Source organism: Aspergillus lentulus, assembly GCF_001445615.1.
Source record: "Aspergillus lentulus DNA, contig: Alt04, strain: IFM 54703, whole genome shotgun sequence".
Taxonomy (NCBI): Eukaryota; Fungi; Ascomycota; class Eurotiomycetes; order Eurotiales; family Aspergillaceae; genus Aspergillus; species Aspergillus lentulus.
Genome location: NW_028322122.1, coordinates 3,386,885 through 3,404,916, shown reverse-complemented (window position 1 = coordinate 3,404,916; position 18,032 = coordinate 3,386,885). Strand labels below are relative to the sequence as shown.

General features: G+C 40.4%; 4 protein-coding genes across 4 annotated transcripts; 3 read left to right on the top strand and 1 right to left on the bottom strand.

Annotated features, from left to right (window-relative positions):
• Positions 1–8,592: 8,592 nt before the first annotated feature.
• On the top strand, positions 8,593–14,105 carry ALT_2392 (putative NRPS-like enzyme; the record flags this gene model as incomplete). The annotated part of the gene is made up of 8 exons (XM_033564347.2): positions 8,593–8,901; positions 8,955–9,222; positions 9,283–11,492; positions 11,541–11,920; positions 12,648–12,796; positions 12,907–13,190; positions 13,248–13,385; positions 13,440–14,105. 8 exons carry the CDS (start codon positions 8,593–8,595, stop codon positions 14,103–14,105), a joined length of 4,404 nt encoding a protein of 1,467 aa, XP_033420238.2.
• Positions 14,106–14,168: 63 nt separating this feature from the next.
• ALT_2391 (uncharacterized protein) lies at positions 14,169–15,123 on the bottom strand (the record flags this gene model as incomplete). Its single annotated transcript, XM_033564346.2, has 4 exons — positions 14,169–14,575; positions 14,623–14,651; positions 14,727–14,859; positions 14,919–15,123. The coding sequence occupies 4 exons, from the start codon at positions 15,121–15,123 to the stop codon at positions 14,169–14,171; spliced, it is 774 nt and encodes a 257-aa protein (XP_033420237.2).
• Positions 15,124–15,848: 725 nt separating this feature from the next.
• Positions 15,849–17,210, top strand: ALT_2390 (uncharacterized protein; the record flags this gene model as incomplete). The annotated part of the gene is made up of 4 exons (XM_089599328.1): positions 15,849–16,397; positions 16,490–16,649; positions 16,718–16,952; positions 17,120–17,210. The coding sequence occupies 4 exons, from the start codon at positions 15,849–15,851 to the stop codon at positions 17,208–17,210; spliced, it is 1,035 nt and encodes a 344-aa protein (XP_089456474.1).
• A 400-nt stretch (positions 17,211–17,610) lies between these two features.
• Positions 17,611–17,958, top strand: ALT_2389 (uncharacterized protein; the record flags this gene model as incomplete). Its single annotated transcript, XM_033564345.2, has 1 exon — positions 17,611–17,958. The coding sequence occupies one exon, from the start codon at positions 17,611–17,613 to the stop codon at positions 17,956–17,958; it is 348 nt and encodes a 115-aa protein (XP_033420236.2).
• Between the last annotated feature and the right edge of the window lie 74 nt (positions 17,959–18,032).

Here is an 18,032-nt window from a genome sequence, read left to right as displayed (position 1 = left end):
TTAATAATATACTAATCTTTATAGATGGTTCTCTTACTAAGTATTAGCTATATATCTAATAGGTGCTAGAGTGCTTAAGGAATGCAGGACTATAGCTAGATATTAATAAATATAAATTTAAGGTGAAGAGCACTAAATATCTAGGATTTATAATAGAAGCTAGTAAGGGCATGCAGATAAACCCTACTAAGATAAAGATAATATTAGAATAGTAGGCCCCTACCTCTATATATAGTATATATTCATTCCTAGGCTTCGCGAACTTCTACTAATAGTTTATATAGGACTTCTTAGATATAGTATAATCCTTAACAGTACTAATATATAAGGGAACCCCCTTTATATAAGGAGATAAGTAAATAAAGGCCTTTAAACTACTAAAGAAGATATTTACTATAGCCCTAATTCTTATATAGTTTAACCCTAATAGAAAGATAGTAGTTAAGATAGATGCATCTAACTAGGTAATAGGAGCTACTCTATCTTAGTATAATAATAATAGGGTGCTGAGGCTAGTTACCTATATCTCTAAGAAGAATATACCTATAGAGTATAATTATAAAATCTATAATAAGAAGTTACTAGCTATTATTAATACCCTTAAGGAGTAGGAATTAGAATTAATTAGCTTACTATAATTTAAGCTTATTATAGATTATTATAACCTTAAATACTTTAAGACAGTCTATAGACTTAATAAATAATAGATATATTAGTTATACACCCTAAGCTAATTTAACTATAAGATATACTACTAGCCTAGGAAGCTAGCTGCCTGCCTAGATACCCTATTATATAGGGAGTAAGATATGCTATAAGATATAGATAATAATAGACTTAAGATATATAATTATTATTTAGTGCTATTTAAGGTTATTACTAGCCAGGCATATATATAAGTATTTTATAATTATAAAGTAGTATCTAACCCAGATATAAGGTTACTAAGTAAATATAATAACTAATATACTAAGCCCTATTATATAGTCTCTAGTATAATATCTACTAGTAAAGCACCTTTACCCCTAGAAGAATACTAGAAAGAAGCTGCACTGGATGATATTAATCTATAGAAGATATACTAGGCTATAGAGGAAGGAGCTATATAATTCCTAAAAAAGTTATATATCTAAGTATTAATTACTAAGTATTTAATATTACTAGATAACTATCTACTCTACTAAGGCTGTAAATAGGTCCCTAATTCTAAACCTCTATAGATAAGGATTATATAGGAGACCTATAACTTAGTATTAATAGGTTACCCTAGGAAGAATATACTATACTTAATAATTACCCAGAACTTCTACTAGCCAGAGCTCTTTATAGATATTTAATAATTTATACAGAACTATAATAAGTATAGTACTAACTATATATAGTATAAATAATATTAGGGATTGCTTAAGCTATTACTAATCCTAGATTATAAGTAGTATAAGATAGCTATTAACTTTATCATAAAGCTGCCTACCTCTAACAGCTATAAGAATATTATAGTAATTAGTAATAGGCTTAGGAAGGGCATGATCCTAGTGCCCTATAGATAAATAGATTCTAAGATAGTTACCTAACTACTAATTAATTAATTTATTAGTTATTATAGTATTCCTAGTATAATCACTTTAGACTGTAGTCTATAGTTTATTAGCTAGTTCTAGGAGTACTTTTATAAGTAACTAGGTATTTAATAGCACCTCTTAACAGCTTTCTACCTATAAACAGACAGGCAGATTAAATAAATAAATATAATACTAGAGGCCTACCTTAGGAACTTCTATAACTATATATAGACTAATTAGAAGTTACTACTACTAATAGCCTAACTAGTAATTAATAGCCAGGATATAGCTAGTATAGGGGTTAGCCTATTCTTCCTAGATTATAGATATAATATTAAACTATTAGAGACCAAAGAGCTAGACTATAAGGTGGCTACTACCTATATAGCCTATTTACTAAAGGCTAAGGCTAAAGTAATTATAATAAAGATAAGGGAAGCTACTAATATAGTATAGTTAGAACTAGCTATAGCCTAATAGTACTAGAAGGAATACTTAAACTACTCTTACTTAGCAGCCCTATAATATGCTATTAAATTAAAAGTATAGTTAGACTTATAGAATATTTAAATAGATTACCTAAGTAGGAAGCTTAATATATAGTATATAAAGTTCACAGTGCTTAAAGCTATTAGGTTATATACTTACTAATTAGATACTCTACTAGGTATATATAATATATTTTACATTAGTCTACTATATCCTGCTACTAGTAATCTATTCCTAAGCTAGATAAATAATAATTACTAGCTGCTAGCAGTCCTAGTTAATAGTAAAGTAGAATATACTATTAAGGAGATCTTACAGGAGCATAAGAAATATATTAGATAAGGCTATTAAATAGAGTACCTTATTAAGTAGGTAGGCTATAAGCAGCCTACTTAGGAGCTAGCTATAAACCTTACTAATACAGCAGTACTTACTATATAGAAGGCACACTAGCCTTAATTTAAAGGGGGGGATAGTGTAGCAGGCAGGGCCTGCTAAATACTTAAGCCTACTAGGTACTTATGATCTGCCTTAGGCACTAATAAACTCTTATCTAGCAGGGACACCAGCAGTTATATAACTCTTATAGTAATTAATATAGTAATTAATCTTATTATATGATCTTACCCACCATTCATATACTCCTTTTATATTCGGCTGTCATAGCCCTAGTTAGAACCTTTTAGTGATTTCTTACCATCCAAATCTAGGTTATAGATTTATTAGGCTTCTAGCCCGTGACAATATTAAAGTTATAAGAGATATCTAAGTATTTAGTGATTTCTATCTAATATATTGAGGGTTGGTTAGTTAAATCTAATAAAACCTCAAAAATTGAAACTAACAGTTTTAACTAAACTTAAATTAGTTCTAACCTAGGGAAACCAAAACTAGTGTAATTCTATAGGCTTAGAACTGAACCCTCACTGCTGTAAGTTTGGTGAGGGTCAGATTTGATTTTAGCAGTTCGGTTATGCAACTCTAGGTATACCTCTAGCTATTTATTAACTACTAATAAGATAACTAGGCTGTATGGTTACTAATAGCAGAGTTTATATATAATTATATACTGTATTTAGTAATAAAGATATCCCTATTTAAGGCAGTCTATAGCTATAAGCTAGTATTACTATAGCTTACTAATATTAAGGATAATATATTAGTTATTATAGTAGAAGAATATCTTAAGTAGGCTGGCCGTTGGGAAGGGATGGGAAGGGAAAGGGAATTCCCACTACTAGACCTATTCCCATTTTACCCTTAGTAGTGGGAATCCCATCCCAATCCCTAAAAAAAAAGGGATTCCCTAATTAATATGGGAATTCCCTAATAATTTCCCATCCCATTTTTACTAAAGGATTTGGGAGCCCTTCCCATCTAGATAAGCTAGGGAAATCCCATGGGAATCCCTAAGTTTTTTAGGGATGGGAAGGGAAATCCCATGGGAGTCCCAAACTCTAAATATAGTACTAAAAATAGGCTATTTTAGGGCTATATTACCTATTTTAGCCACTTTTTAGGGCTTTTTACCCCACTTTAGCCCTATAAATTAAGGTTTGGGATTTCCCTTCCCATTCTAAAATTACCTTATAGGAATCCCATCCCAATCCTAAAAAAAAAAGGGATTCCCTAATTAATATGGGAATTCCTAAGTAATTTCCCATCCCATTTTTACTAAAGGATTTGGGAGCCCTTCCCATCTAGATAAGCTAGGGAAATCCCATGGGAATCCCAAAATGGGATGGGAAATTCATATGGGATACCCATTTCCCAAAGGGAGGGAATTTCCCATGGGATTTCCCTCCCACGCGGCCAGCCTAATCTTAAGGCTATTAAAGAGCTATATAAATAGCTAAAGATATACCTAGTAACCACCTAGTATATATAAGCTAAGTACTATAATAAAAAGTATTAAGGATATTTCCTTCTCTATTAGTAAAAAGGTTCTACTATTACTAAAGAACCTAAAAATATAGTACCTATATAAGAAGCTTAATAATTAATATAAAGACCTATTTAAAATTACTACTACTATAGGGAAATAGGTATATACTCTATATCTTTCTAAGGAGTATAGCTAAATTTATCCTACCTTTTATATATCCTTACTAAAGAAGTAGTATCCTTATAATACTAGTAATATACTAGATAAACCCTAACCCCTTAACATTAATGGTGCAGAGGAATGGGAAGTAGAAGATATACTAGATAAATAAATATAATATAGAAAGATATAGTTCCTAGTTAAATAGAAAGGGTTTCTAGTGTTTAAAAACTTATAGAAATTAGAAGAGAACCTATAAAACACTATAGATCTACTAAATATATATTACTAATATATAGGATAGGCTGTAAAGCAGCCCTATTAAAGGAAAGAAAGAAGATAGCTTTTTTCTATAAGATTTTACTATCTACTATCTACTATTTATTATCTTAATAGTATAAACCTTCCTCCTTTTTCCTATAAGGTTTTAGAGGTTTAATATATTTATATCTATATCTATAATCTATAAAGTAATATCTTATTTTATAAGAATATTACTAGACTAGTAGTAGCCTTTTATTCTTAATTATATATAGAAACTCTATTTATTATGTTGGTGAGAATTATAATCATTGATCTTATCTTATCAATGATTTAATATGCTATGGTTGATTATTGACTATATCTACGGCTCTTGCGGGTATGGATCGTCATCAATAATCATTGATTTCAACCATTAGCAAATAGTGATCTAATCTATGAGATCACCCAGCTATGAGATCATTCAACATTTGAATGGCTTATACTAGAAGAAATCACCTATAAGTACACCCTTAAATTACTCTATAGCTAGTTTTAATAATTAAGGAATCAAGATATTTCAGCTAAGGTATCCTTAGCTACTTTCCTTCCACTATTCTTCCTATTCTTCCTATTCTTCCTTTATACCTAGGCAAGCCATCTATTCCCCTTTGCATTTGTGAATTTTTCCTTTGTTATTTATATACTATTGAGTATACACTGTTTATTTTAATTCACATATTATCTATCTTATCCTTATATATTTCTACCTCTACCTCTTCCTCTTTAGGGGTAGGGATAAGAAGCCTAGTAACTATACTTATAGTACCTAGGAGCTAAAAGATATTATAATTCAAAAACTATAATAAGTAGAGAATCTTATTCTTCTCTAAGAACCTAGAGATAGTTACTAATTTAAAAGTAAACTTCCAGTAAGCTACCTTATTATAAGTAGCTAGGGCTATTATAATAAAGATAGCTACCTAATAATATAACTAAAGAGAGATCTTTAAATAAACTTTACTAAGTTATTAGTAGTAGTAGCTAGAGTTGCATAACCGAACCGCTAAAATCGAATCCGACCCTCACCGAACTCGCAGCGGTGAGGGTTTGGTTCCTAGCCTAGGGAATTACTTTGGTTTCAGTTTAGGTAGGGTGAAACTAATTTAAGTTTAGTTAAAACCATCGGTTTTGATTTTTGAGGTTTTATCAGATTTGACTAACCAACCCTCACTGTTTTGGATAGAAATCACTAATTTCTAGGATCTATCTAATAATTTTGATATCACTAGATAGCCCTAGATCTAGGCTATCTAAATATATAAATATCAATTCAAAATACCTGGTGGTTAGTGAGATATAAGGGAATAATCATTTCTGTTATAGGTTTGTATAAAAGTAGTGGTGGTTTATATATATATATACATCAACCTTCAATAATCACTATAATCTAAGGATAATTTTAACCACCACCCATTCAGCCCTATAGATATCAAATCGATATTTTAGATATAGATTATTATGATGATAAATACTATATATTTCATATAAAAATATTAAACTTCTATAAGTATAGTGATAGTATGGTAGATAGTATAGTAGTTAATAATCATTTAAAATTTCAGAACAGTAAAAATTCACTAAATGATAGCAGTTTAACTTGCCTAAAATTAAACTGAATTTAACCATGGTTAGTTAGTAGGGGCCTAGCTAGGCCTAGCTAGGCCTAGTGGTGGATTTTATAGTGAAACTCAAACCAAATCAGAACAGATCAGGTTTGGTTCTGATTTCTAAGATTTAGACTTGAAGTTGCAGCAGTTCGGTTCTAACTGGTTTTAAACTCACCTGAACTCAGACCAAATGCAACTCTAGTAGTAGCACTTCTTAAAAGAAGTATTATATATATAGATATACTTATTATTATTAGCTATAGCCTTCTTAAAGTAATATTAATATAGCAGGGCAGGAAGTAGCTTAAAGCTATAAATAAATAAAGAAAGTAGGGGTAATACCCTAAGAGGTAAAGGACTTCTAAGTAAAGAACTACCTAGAATAGGACTTACTAGAGGTAAACTAAATAGTAATAGACTAATAATATTAGGGTTAGCAGAGGTTAGCTAATTAGTATAAGATAATATTATATCTAATAAGAGACTAAGTAATAACCCTAAAGAGGCTAGACTAGTAGAACTAGAATAAAAACTAGCAGGCTTATTATCCTCTATAGAGGAACTAGATAATAAAATAATATATAGATAATAATAGATATTTAGAGTAGTAATTAGATTATTAGAAGACTTATCTAATTAGTAACTATAACTTAATAGTAATAAGCTAGGAATATAAAGTAAATATTTATAAAAGAAAAGAGAGTAGAAGAAATACCTATCTATAGATATTTTATAGTAATAGAAGCTATAGAAGTTTAGGAATGCTTTACTAGTATTTCTTTATATATCTTAATAATATCTATATATTATTCCCTTAGTAAGGCCTTACCTAATTAAAAAATAGAATATTAATAAGATAAAAATAAAGCTTTCTAACTCTTAAAAGAACTTATATATAGAAGAGGGGGAACTTAATAATATTTAAGTTAATAATAAAGTAATACTAAGGCTAAGTATATCTACTTATTACTATTAAATATAAGAGAATCTTATTATTAAGGCTAAAGTTAATAGAATCTTAATAGCTTCTAAGAAGATAAGATAATAGCTTAATAACCTTAAATAGTATTATTAAACTATTATAGTAACTAATAATAATCTAATTAATTACTAGTATCTTACTAGCCTAAAGCCCCTTTAATTAATAGTAAGTTCTATTGTTAAATAATAAAGGAAGCTATTTAATTATATCTTATAAAGGCTAATAATAATTATAAATAATAACTATAGTAATAGTATTATACTTTAATATATAATTTAGGCCTAGTATAGTTTAGGATAAACCTTTCCTAAAGGGGGAGATAATTATTATATAGTAAACTACTAGTAAGCTTTAGGTGTGGCTTACTACCTTACTTAGAGAATAGTTTCTCTAAACCTGCATATATATAATAGAAATAGGGGTAATTAAATAGCTTAGTAAGAACTAAGTAATTTATTCTAATTATTATAATATATATATTTTACTTAGTAAGCCTATACCCTCTAAGAACCCTGTAATCATAGTAATAACTCACAGCCTAGTTGCTGACCCCTTAACATCTAGGAACCTCCCTAAGTAGGCTACTTCCGGTCTGCTTATAAGGAAGGAATGGAGACAGAGTAAGATGGACACATCATGGGTTTTATCTCCCTTTAAGGCTGTTATTTTGCCCATTTGTTAAAATGTGACTTCTTTAGCTTGAGTGCAGAATATTCAGGCACCTGAATATTCACCTGAAGGTGCCGGAACGTGGGCGGCAAAGCAGCAAGGGAATAGACGCTGGGATGGGTGAGCACTGATATATACATGCTGTTATATATTTTTTTGTTCACCAGGTCTTTCCATATTAAACAGTGTGACGATCTGCACATCCGATATATCCGGTGCGTAATTGAACATTCCCCAGTCTAGGTTTAATCTTGGCGGAATTTCCATACTCTAAGGGGAAGGATCTGCAGAGCTTGCTGATCTCCTCACTCAGCAATGCAATGTATTCCTATTTCCTCCATATAACACTTGCAATCATGATTCATCAACTTTTGAGTTGCGGGTGCGGCACTGGGGAGTAAACCAAGTCATGTTGGGATATGTGATTCACAATTGTGGGAAATAATTGAGAGTATTAAGCACCCCATATCTCATATTGATCGGCTACAGTGTAAGAAGCAGTGCCGGCCGACTACCGAGTTTTGCCGAGTTTGGGTTGCATCTCCAAGACAAGCTCATAACTAGTACTGACTAGTACTACTACCAGCCAAAATTATGCACTGGTTTCCTGGCATATGTCAATGTCCCACATCCACAAGTCAAGAATTGCCCAACCCTTTCCCCACTGATCAACGTGGGGTCTACATTGCTAAGGATATTCTTGGCTTATGCACCCAATTTCGAGGATAAGGCTGGGATAATACAGTCAAGTACATAGTAGTGGGCCCGAAACGCGCAAGAATAACAGGAATGCTATGTGTTGATGGTCCTTTGATAATGTGGCTGATCAGCTATAAAGAGCATCTCGTCCATGATGTTAAGCACCCCCAACAAGAATAGACTTTCACTCAGTCTACTTTTCATTTTGCTTAATCTGACATTAGAAAACGCTTAACCATGGTGGGTGTTATTGACACTGCATCCGAGACGGTCGAGCCGCCGCGAAGACTTCTCGCAGCTGTCGTCGATTCTCTTGCCATTGAATGCCCTACGCGGCGATTTTGCTTGATCCCCAATGGTACAGAAGTCCACCAAGGTTTCCGCGAAGTGACTCTCAAGGAGCTATGTCGCGCTGTGAATACGATGTCTTGGTGGATGGAGAAGCATCTTGGTAGCTCCGTCAAGGGAGAAACAATTGCCTATCTGGGGAGCAACGATATCCGCTATATTATCCTGATGCTTGCTTCGCACAAAACAGGCTGTACGGTCAGTCTTTGGACATTGGAGATGGAATAATTAACGATTCGAACGTTGTGTAGATATTCTTTCCTTCAACTCGGCTATCAAATGAAGCATACGATTCAGTGTTTCGAGCGACACGTACCAAAATGCTGTTATTCAGCCCGGAGAAGCATCACCTCGTCTCAGGTTTAACCGGGCCAAGCAAGTCAATCAGCTCCCTGGAAGTACCAAGTGTTACTGGAATGCTGAACGACAATTTGAATGTGAAGCATTACGATTTCACTTCGACGTATGAGGAGATGGAAGACAAAACCGCATTCATAATCCACAGCTCGGGAACAACAGGTGAGGTGGATAACTACAACTGCTTGGCTGGTTGGCTTATGATTCTAAATCTCTCTGTAGGTATGCCCAAACCAGTGTCGCTTACCCATGGCTTCCTCGGCACTGTCGACTACGGTGCGTTCATGCCTCGACCCTCTGGCCGTTCACCGGCCTTTTTCCAAGACCTGCTCTCGGCCGATCCCCACCCAAGCAATCTTGTTTTGTCAGTTACACCATACTTCCATATGATGGGACTTGTGGCGTTGTTTGAATCGATATTTCACAACATCCCCTTCGTGACAATCCCGGACCAGCCATTGTCTGTCAACCTGCTGATAGATGTTATCCATGCGACACATCCTACTGCTACCATCCTGCCACCATCGATCCTCGAAGACATGAGCCTGTCTCAGGAAGCTCTGGAATGCCTCAGCACCTTAAAGTTCGTTTGCTATGGAGGCGCTCCGCTGGCGAAGCAGGTCGGAGACAAGGTAAGCCAGTACACCCAGGTAAGAAACCCAATCGGATCCACCGAGATGGGCATTATCAGCTCCCTTGTCCCGGAGGGGAAGGAAAACTGGGGTTACTTCGAATGGAATCCGACATACGGGATCGATATGCAGTCTGTCACGGATGATTTATACGAGCTAGTGATCCCTCGTGTGGAGGATTCTCGCCGGATGCATGGGATATTCCATACATTTCCAGCTCTGAAAGAGTACCGATCCAAAGATCTCTATGTGCGGCATCCGGAAATCCCGAAGTTGTGGCAATACCGTGGCCGCTTGGACGATGTGATCGTGCTCAGTAACGGAGAGAAGTTGAATCCTGTGACATTGGAGAAGGTTGTCGAAGGCCATCCCTCTGTTCGTCGCGCTCTTGTTTTTGGACAGGGCCGATTCCAGACAGGCCTGCTGATTGAACCCGCGATTGATGATCATAATGGCAATATTGATGAACAGAATTTCGTGGACATGATCTGGCCTTCGGTGCAGATTGCCAACAAAACCGTTCCTCGGTACGGGCAAGTCTTGAAAAAAATGATTCGGCTTGCATCCCCCGGAAAGCCATTCAAATTGACGCCGAAGGGCACTACCCAGCGGCATGCCGTCAATGCGGACTACGCAGAGGAGATTGACGCATTGTATGCCACCGCGCAAGACAAACAGCTGGGGGCTGAGCTGCCATCGACGATCGACTTTGAGAGTGTGCATCGCTATGTGCATGAAGTCATTACCTCGCTCACTGGGCGATCTGATATAAAGCCTAGCGATGATCTTTTCGGCTTAGGACTCGACTCACTACAGGCGATTGAGCTTAGCAACCTGTTGCGAAATGCAGTCTCGTCTTACAACCCGACGCTGGGTACGGAAAGCATTACCGTACAGAACGTTTATGCTCGACCCACCACGGAGAAGCTTGCTGGTCTGCTTTTGGCCGTCCTTCAGGAGCAGGCAGCGACAGCCCCGACAGCATCACGCTCTGAAAGAATCGCCGGCCTAGTGTCCAAGTACACAGGTGATCTCCCGATTCGATCCTTCAACTCCTCGGCTCAACTGCCTCCGCTTTCGACTGTTATACTGACTGGATCAACCGGCTCCCTGGGCACTTACATTCTTTCCGGCCTATTGAACGATCCTAAAGTTGCAAAGGTATACTGTTTCAATCGGGCTGCTGATGCAGGCACTCGCCAGCAACAAGGGTTTGCCGAAAAGGGTCTGGACGCCTCATCCCTGAAAGACCCCAGCAAGGTCGAATTTCTACACGTGTCCTTCGGAGACAAACACTTTGGTCTTGGTGATGCCATGTACAGCAAGCTGCTGGATACGGTTGACCTGATCATCCACAATGCGTGGAAAGTAAACTTCAATCACCCCGTCTCATCGTTTGAAGACCCTCATATCAAGGGGGTGCGTGAATTCGTCAATTTCAGTCTTGAGAGCCGCTACAATGCCCACCTTGCCTTTGTCTCCTCCGTGAGCACAATCGCAACATGGACGCCCACTTCGGATGAGGTCGCTGTCCCTGAATCGCCAATGGATACTGTGGACTCCGTACTAAAACAAGGATACGGCGAATCAAAACATGTAGGGGAGAGGATTTGTTTGGAGGCGTCACGAAGGTCAGGGGTGCCGACGAGCATCCTACGTGTGGGACAGATCGCGGGACCGGATAGTCGGTTGGGGCTGTGGAATCCACACGAGTGGCTGCCCTCCGTGGTAAAAACGTCTAAGACCATAGGAAAAGTACCTGATACGCTGGGCAGTTTTCTCGTGGATTGGATTGCTGTGGTGAGTCTAACCTTGTCGTAAATGGATCGCCAGGCTTAACAAGAATAGGACACTCTGGCCAGGATCACAATCGAAATCCTACTGAGCCGTCGGCCATCACTATCAACACAACCCCATGCTGTTTTTCATTTGACAAACCCATCACGGATTCCCTGGAACAACCTGATACCTGCAATCCAGGAAAGATATCCTGTGAGCGTCGTGTCCCTCGCGGAATGGGTCGATGAGCTGGAACACATTCCGAATCCTTCCCCTCAGGACCTTGATGAGAAACCGGCTCTAAAACTTCTATCTTTCTATCAGGCCTTAGCTCACAGTGCGGCTGTGCCAAATGCTGAGATCAGCGTGGAGAATTCCAAGCAAGCCAGCAGAACTATGGCATCGCTCGGGCCGGTCTCGCGCGCTCAAATGTCCAACTGGCTAAATCAGTGGGATTTTTGAGGGTTCTTGCTAGATATCTCCATGCTTAGCACTTGATATTCTCCCCCTGCTCTAGCAGTAACTGTAAGTAAATAACATGTGGATGGTCTCCTTCTGTGGCCTAGAAGATAAGCAGAGACATAAGATTAGATCTAGTAAGACACAGTATATATAGCCTCTACATTTATGCCTGCATCCAGAAATATCCTCGCCATCTTAATATACCCCGTTCTACTGTATATATAATGGCATTATCCTATTAATAAATTGGAAAATACCTAATAATCTTTAGGGGAAAAGGAGGCCACACTAATAGAATTGAAATCTTTATAACCTAGCTTTATCTTTCCTATGATCTAGAATGGATTATTTAATATTAGAGTTATTATAACTCTTAAGCTTAATAACTTAAGTAAAAGTAGTAATTATGTATATCCTTTCAACCCATACCAGATGCACTGCGAGGGCTGCCTTCCTATTGGCCTAGCAAATGACGTTTTGGTCACTATAGCGCGCCGTAGCTACACTGAGCAGTCTCGTATTGACAGTTTGACCACGACCACGTCCCCTTATCCTTTTCAGAATTTATCAGTCAATAATCAATAGAGTCTGAAACATTCTGTTCATCAAAGAATGCCAGGTGCGCGGAGCTCTGGTTGCTTACTTTGCGTCCAGCGTCGCGTGAAGGTTTGTCTTCCAAGAATTGGAGGCCACACACCATTAACATATATATAGTGTGATGAGCGACTTCCGGGTTGTGCGCGGTGCGAGAAATATGGAAAGCCGTGCCCCGGCTATGTCAGGAACTTCAAGTTCAAAGCTGGAAAACCTTATCGTTCTCGACGCGCACCTCGAGCCGATGGCTCGGATTGTGAACGGAGCGTGTCTAATAGAGAAAACGATGAGGCAGACGGAGTTTCAATGATACCGAGTACTACGGTGTCTTTGCTGTCTTCTTCAACGGTCGATGTCCTCCAAGGACTTTCGTCAGTAGTCGATGACCTCTCTCAGCCTCGCTCGTCGACTTCAGTCCATATTGTTTCCAGATGGTTCAGCAGTCTTCCAGCTCTCTATGGACGGAACAAAACACTGGATGCAACTGTTCGATGCTTCACAACGCACCATATTTCTAAGGTGCTACAGAATCTCCAGATGGCGCGGTATTCTAGATCTGCGTACGTCGAGGCTCTGAGCAGACTTCGAAAATCTCTAAACGCCCCTTCTGAGCGTCTGTCTGCCGATATCTTCTGCGCGGTGCTACTTCTATGCTTGTATGAGGTAGGCATCCCATTAATCTCCGGCACAGGGAGAAGTAATGTCGACTGATGAACTTAGCTGTTTGCAAATAATCAAAATCCAGACACGTGGATGAAACATGCAAAGGCTGTGAGTCAGCTAGCGGAGATTCGTGGGCCGAACGCTTACAAGGACCCATTCAATAATACGTTACTCAAAGCTGCAAGAGGATTGATTGTGGGTGACCGGCCTTTATGTTCTGAATACGATATAAAACTGACATGGGTGCAGGTAATGCACTCTCTTTTCTCCGGGGAAAGATGCTTTCTAGCCTCAGATCGGTGGCATGCCATAATGAAGCAGCGCATCAACTCATTCTATTCCGAAGAGCTGGAAGATTTGTTAGAGGAATTCATAGCTCTATTCACACTGGCACCAAGCCTAGTCCACGCCCTCTATGATATCAAAGCATCAGATATGACGAGTCCTGCAACCTGGAAGAAGGCTTCCGAAACCTTGACGCGGATTCTTGAGATTCAGAACAAACTGTCAGAATGGTATAGCCGCTTTTCCCGCATGGCACCACCTCCATACGAAAGGCTGTCATCGTCCAACGATGCAGTGTATCCTATCGTTCTGCACTATTCTGATTTAAATATCGCCTCAATATTCAATTCCTACCATGCATACATGGCTATCATACACGAGGCCCTACGGACCCTTGGTTATCCTGGTGAACATGAAGCTATGGTCGCCTTTTTCCGAGATCAGATCTGCAAGTCAGTGGAATACAACGGTGCCGGTCCCCTAGGGCCGTACAGGATGGGATTTCCGCTACGTGTGGCGTACGAGGCCGCAGACCCCAAAACAAAGGCTTGGATAGAGAACCGTTTGGTGCAAATGTCGCAGTATTATGCAGCTGTGGCACCCAAGAATTTTGCCACGCCTTTTGACTAAATCCTCTTTCTCCCTTATTGGTCGTCATTATGTCCAACTTTGTTGAGAAGATATCCACCGTGCTCAAGGCCTGTCGCCTCTCTCGCATTCCTCGGTATGGAGAGTTTTATATCCAAATGGCTCCATCGTGCCTCGTGATAACAATAGAAGCATTGCGACGACAACCTCCATCAATAGGCCCATGCCAACTTTGATCCCCTCTTTGCCAGTGACAGCGTTGAATTCATCCGATCCATACTCACTCAGCAGAAAGCAGGCGATTCTGACAGCCAAGAATGGCAGAGTGGCAAGGACCAGCATCACGCCGCGGTGACCATTCCGGGGCAGAACCGTGCGGTACGCGATTGCAATCCAAAGTACGAGACCGATCACGAATGCAAAGGTAATGACGAAGACAGCCGAGCCAATATCCCTACAGGCGGAGATATTCATTGTCTCACCGACCACGGCACAGACCAGAGACAAGATGACTGGGAAGCGAAAGCCGTGAAGTAGAAATCGCAAATGTTTCGGGTACCTTGTGTTTCCGTGTCCGCTTCGTCCAGCCTGTCCACTTCTAGACGTTACTTCTTGCAACTTCTTGCAACTTCTTGCAACTTCTTGAGCAAACACATGACGTACCTTCGCAACAGGACAAGGCTCACTTCGAACAAAAGAGGTGATAGTCCGATACTTTGCAGAATGATCTCTGCTGTCAAGACCGACTTGCTCGGATTGGAAACAGCAATCACCATCGCGGAACCCGCAATTCGGACTGACCCACCTCGATCAGCCCTGTCCGAAACCATAGTGGGCAGGTGAATTAGCACTTACGGTGCGCCAAAATTCCAAGCATGCCAAACCAGGAGTACAGCACGCATCTGTGGACATTTCTCTCCCTTCTGTGGTGCCAGTACTGCCATTCCTGCATGAATCTTGTGATAAATTGTACCACTTGAATGAGGGAGAAGATGGTCACTTCAGCAATTGCGATGTGGGTGTGACCCCCTGAGAGAGACTGCATTTCATTGGTCTTCATAGTGTTCGGCTCTGAGTTGAGGTTGTTGATCAATTGCAGGACAGAATGAGCTTTTTTGTTCTGTATCTAGCTGTAAAGTTGGTGGCAGGAGATGGTGCTGAGAGTGACAGGATATGGTCGACTTGCTATATATACCGCGTCATTTTCACTGAGCCACATAATTACGAGACTGTGTCCATGAAAGCAAAGCCTCGTGCCTCATATCTGACCATCGATAGCCATCGAACAAAGCTGGGACGAGGACATCGCGATAATTGACCATTTTAGGCTTAGTGGCTTTCCTTTAAGCCTCTCTTGGCGCAAAGAGGCATAATGACTGGTGGGGAAACACTGACTAGCGCCGTTTTTGTACTTGCATGCCTCAGGCACCGCGCGAAGCTGCGACGGTACCTATTCAGAAAGATACACTCTGGTCCCTGACCGCACGTCCGTAGAATTGTAGCCCTCCTTGATGGTGTTGATTTGATATATATAGGCATTCTGGATATACTGCTGATTTGGGTTAAGAATCGTCACCTAGAGAAAGCTACAAAAGTGACTCACAGCGTACCTAATACTAGATGGCCTCTAGTCTCTACAATCTAAGACACCCAATGTAACCTTGTCCACTTCCCCCTTAAGCTCCGGTTGAAAGCCACTTGGAACAATGAAAAGGACTGGAAATCCCTCGCGCGGTGAAGAACGCGACCGTGCGCGCAAGCTTCTGTCCCAGGGGCATAAACCAGATGCCTTTGATCTTTGCGAAGCAGCCCGTAACGGGGCTCTACGCAGATGCGGCAGGAACGGTTAAGATTCTGTTGGATACCGGTGCTGTTGATCCAAATGCCAGGCCAGATTACGCGGATCTCACGAATACGGCAGGAGTAAAGCAGTGCTGGGCCAGCAGCGATAAGAGTTCTCAGCCCCCTGAAATCTATGGGGATCCAGACGAGTGGTATCATCTTCACCTTGCATTGACATACTCACGCTTTGAATCGGACCCGCATGAGCAGAAGAGGAATATGGCCCGAATGGCAACAGCAGCATATATTACCTCCTTCGCGAAAGAGAGTTTGTCAAGCTGGTACTTGTCTTTTTGTGGCCACGTCGACATTGGGCACAGAGACACGCAGGGCCGAACGGTCCTCCTCTCTGCCTGTCGGAGTGCCATGGGCGCTGATGCTGCAAGCGACGGCGGGCACGGGGATTTGTTCCCGAGAAAACCCTGGGTGGAATCCAACATAACCCATTCCGTCAGCCGGACAACTACTGAAAGGTCTAAAGAGCTCCCTGGAGTAACTACAAGTACCTCACCGCATACGCCGACACTATTTGAATATTTGTCAACCGCCGTGTGAATGAGTTGGCTGTCGATAACCTTGGAAAGGATGCTCTGCATCACCTGCTCGAGGCAAGTCATCAATTGCGCTCCGAAAATGAACCGCCTGTTATTAGGGCGTCCCTCGTATACGTGGCTAACAACTATGGGTCGCTCGTCAATCAACCTGACAATGCAGGCGTGTATCCTTTTATCGCTGCTTTGTCCCGTATGAGAGCCTACTGGTCAACATTAAGCAATCCGGCACCCTTGAAAATACAATTGATAATCTCCTAGCGACAGGCGCAGACCCCCTGGTCCGCGATCCCCGGGGTAATACTGCTCTGCATTACCTGGCACTGAGCTGGCTTGATGACTTTGGCGTGCGCGGTGAAGAACAAAGATGCCTATGCGGCCTACTCCTGGGCCGCAGCGTTGGTCCAAATGCTCGGAATGTGGATGGGCAGTCTGCCCTGGAGTTATGCATCACAGCATTTGACACTGATCGGTATCGGAATCGGGAGGAAAAGTGGTATACCTTCATGCATGGATGGATATGGATGAGCCATGTGACAAGATCGACAAAGAAGCCTTGGAGATGTTTGAGAAGGCTGGGGCGGACTTGAAAGCACAAGACCAGGAGGGCCAGACATTGCTGCATTTGCTGGTGAAGTAATAGATGCTGAGGATGTATGAAAGGCTTTTATCTCTTCTTTCAAAGGGTCTGGATCCTATGGCGCGGAATGCAACGGGCGACACGGCCATCGATGTTGCCATGGCTCATGAATGACATGGAGAGTAGTCCATTTGCGCCAAAGTTGTGAAGGAGCATATTGAAGGAGCAGGGGGCTAGTTTGATATGCTGACAGGTTGGTCAATGAGCAACAATATTTTAACACACCCGTGTATCTCATCAGACAGGATCATTTAAGCCAAGTTGTTCCAGGATACCACGGAATTGAAAGGGTGATCAACGGTATATTATACTGTATTAAATTAGAAAATTCCATTAGTAATAGCTGGTTCGTCTTAAGTAGCCGATGGTCACATGGATTGCTTTCCACGGCTGACAATTCTGCCCTTTCCATACACGCCTCCTTCCATTTGTTCCCCTCTACACAAACCAAATCGCTTATCAATTAATCAAGAAGAGAATTAATATCTCTCTAACCACAACAACAACCCTCGCAATGGCCACTAGAGACAACTCGTCCCATACTGATGACGAAGCCTGGACCATACCATCTGTCGCGCCGGATGCCATGTGCCTGGATGGCCATGTATTCCGCATCAACTACGATGTCCCAGAGGAGATTACCCGGCAACTGAACGAACTGTACGACCGCGACGCAAAGTATGAAGAGATCCCGGAGCACCTGAGAGCATATGAAATCGAAAAGGAAGACTCAGATGTGGAAGAAGCAAAAGAGCTAGAACGGTACCTTGAGGAAGAGGCCACGCGCAAGAAGAAAGACCTCGAGGAAATGAAGGAGGCCTTGCTCAAGGCCAAGTCTACTCGAGTATCAACACGCGAGTGATCGTACATCTGAAGGGATGAGAGAGAACGGTAACAATGTCATGTATGCAATAAAATCACAATCTACTAGAGAAC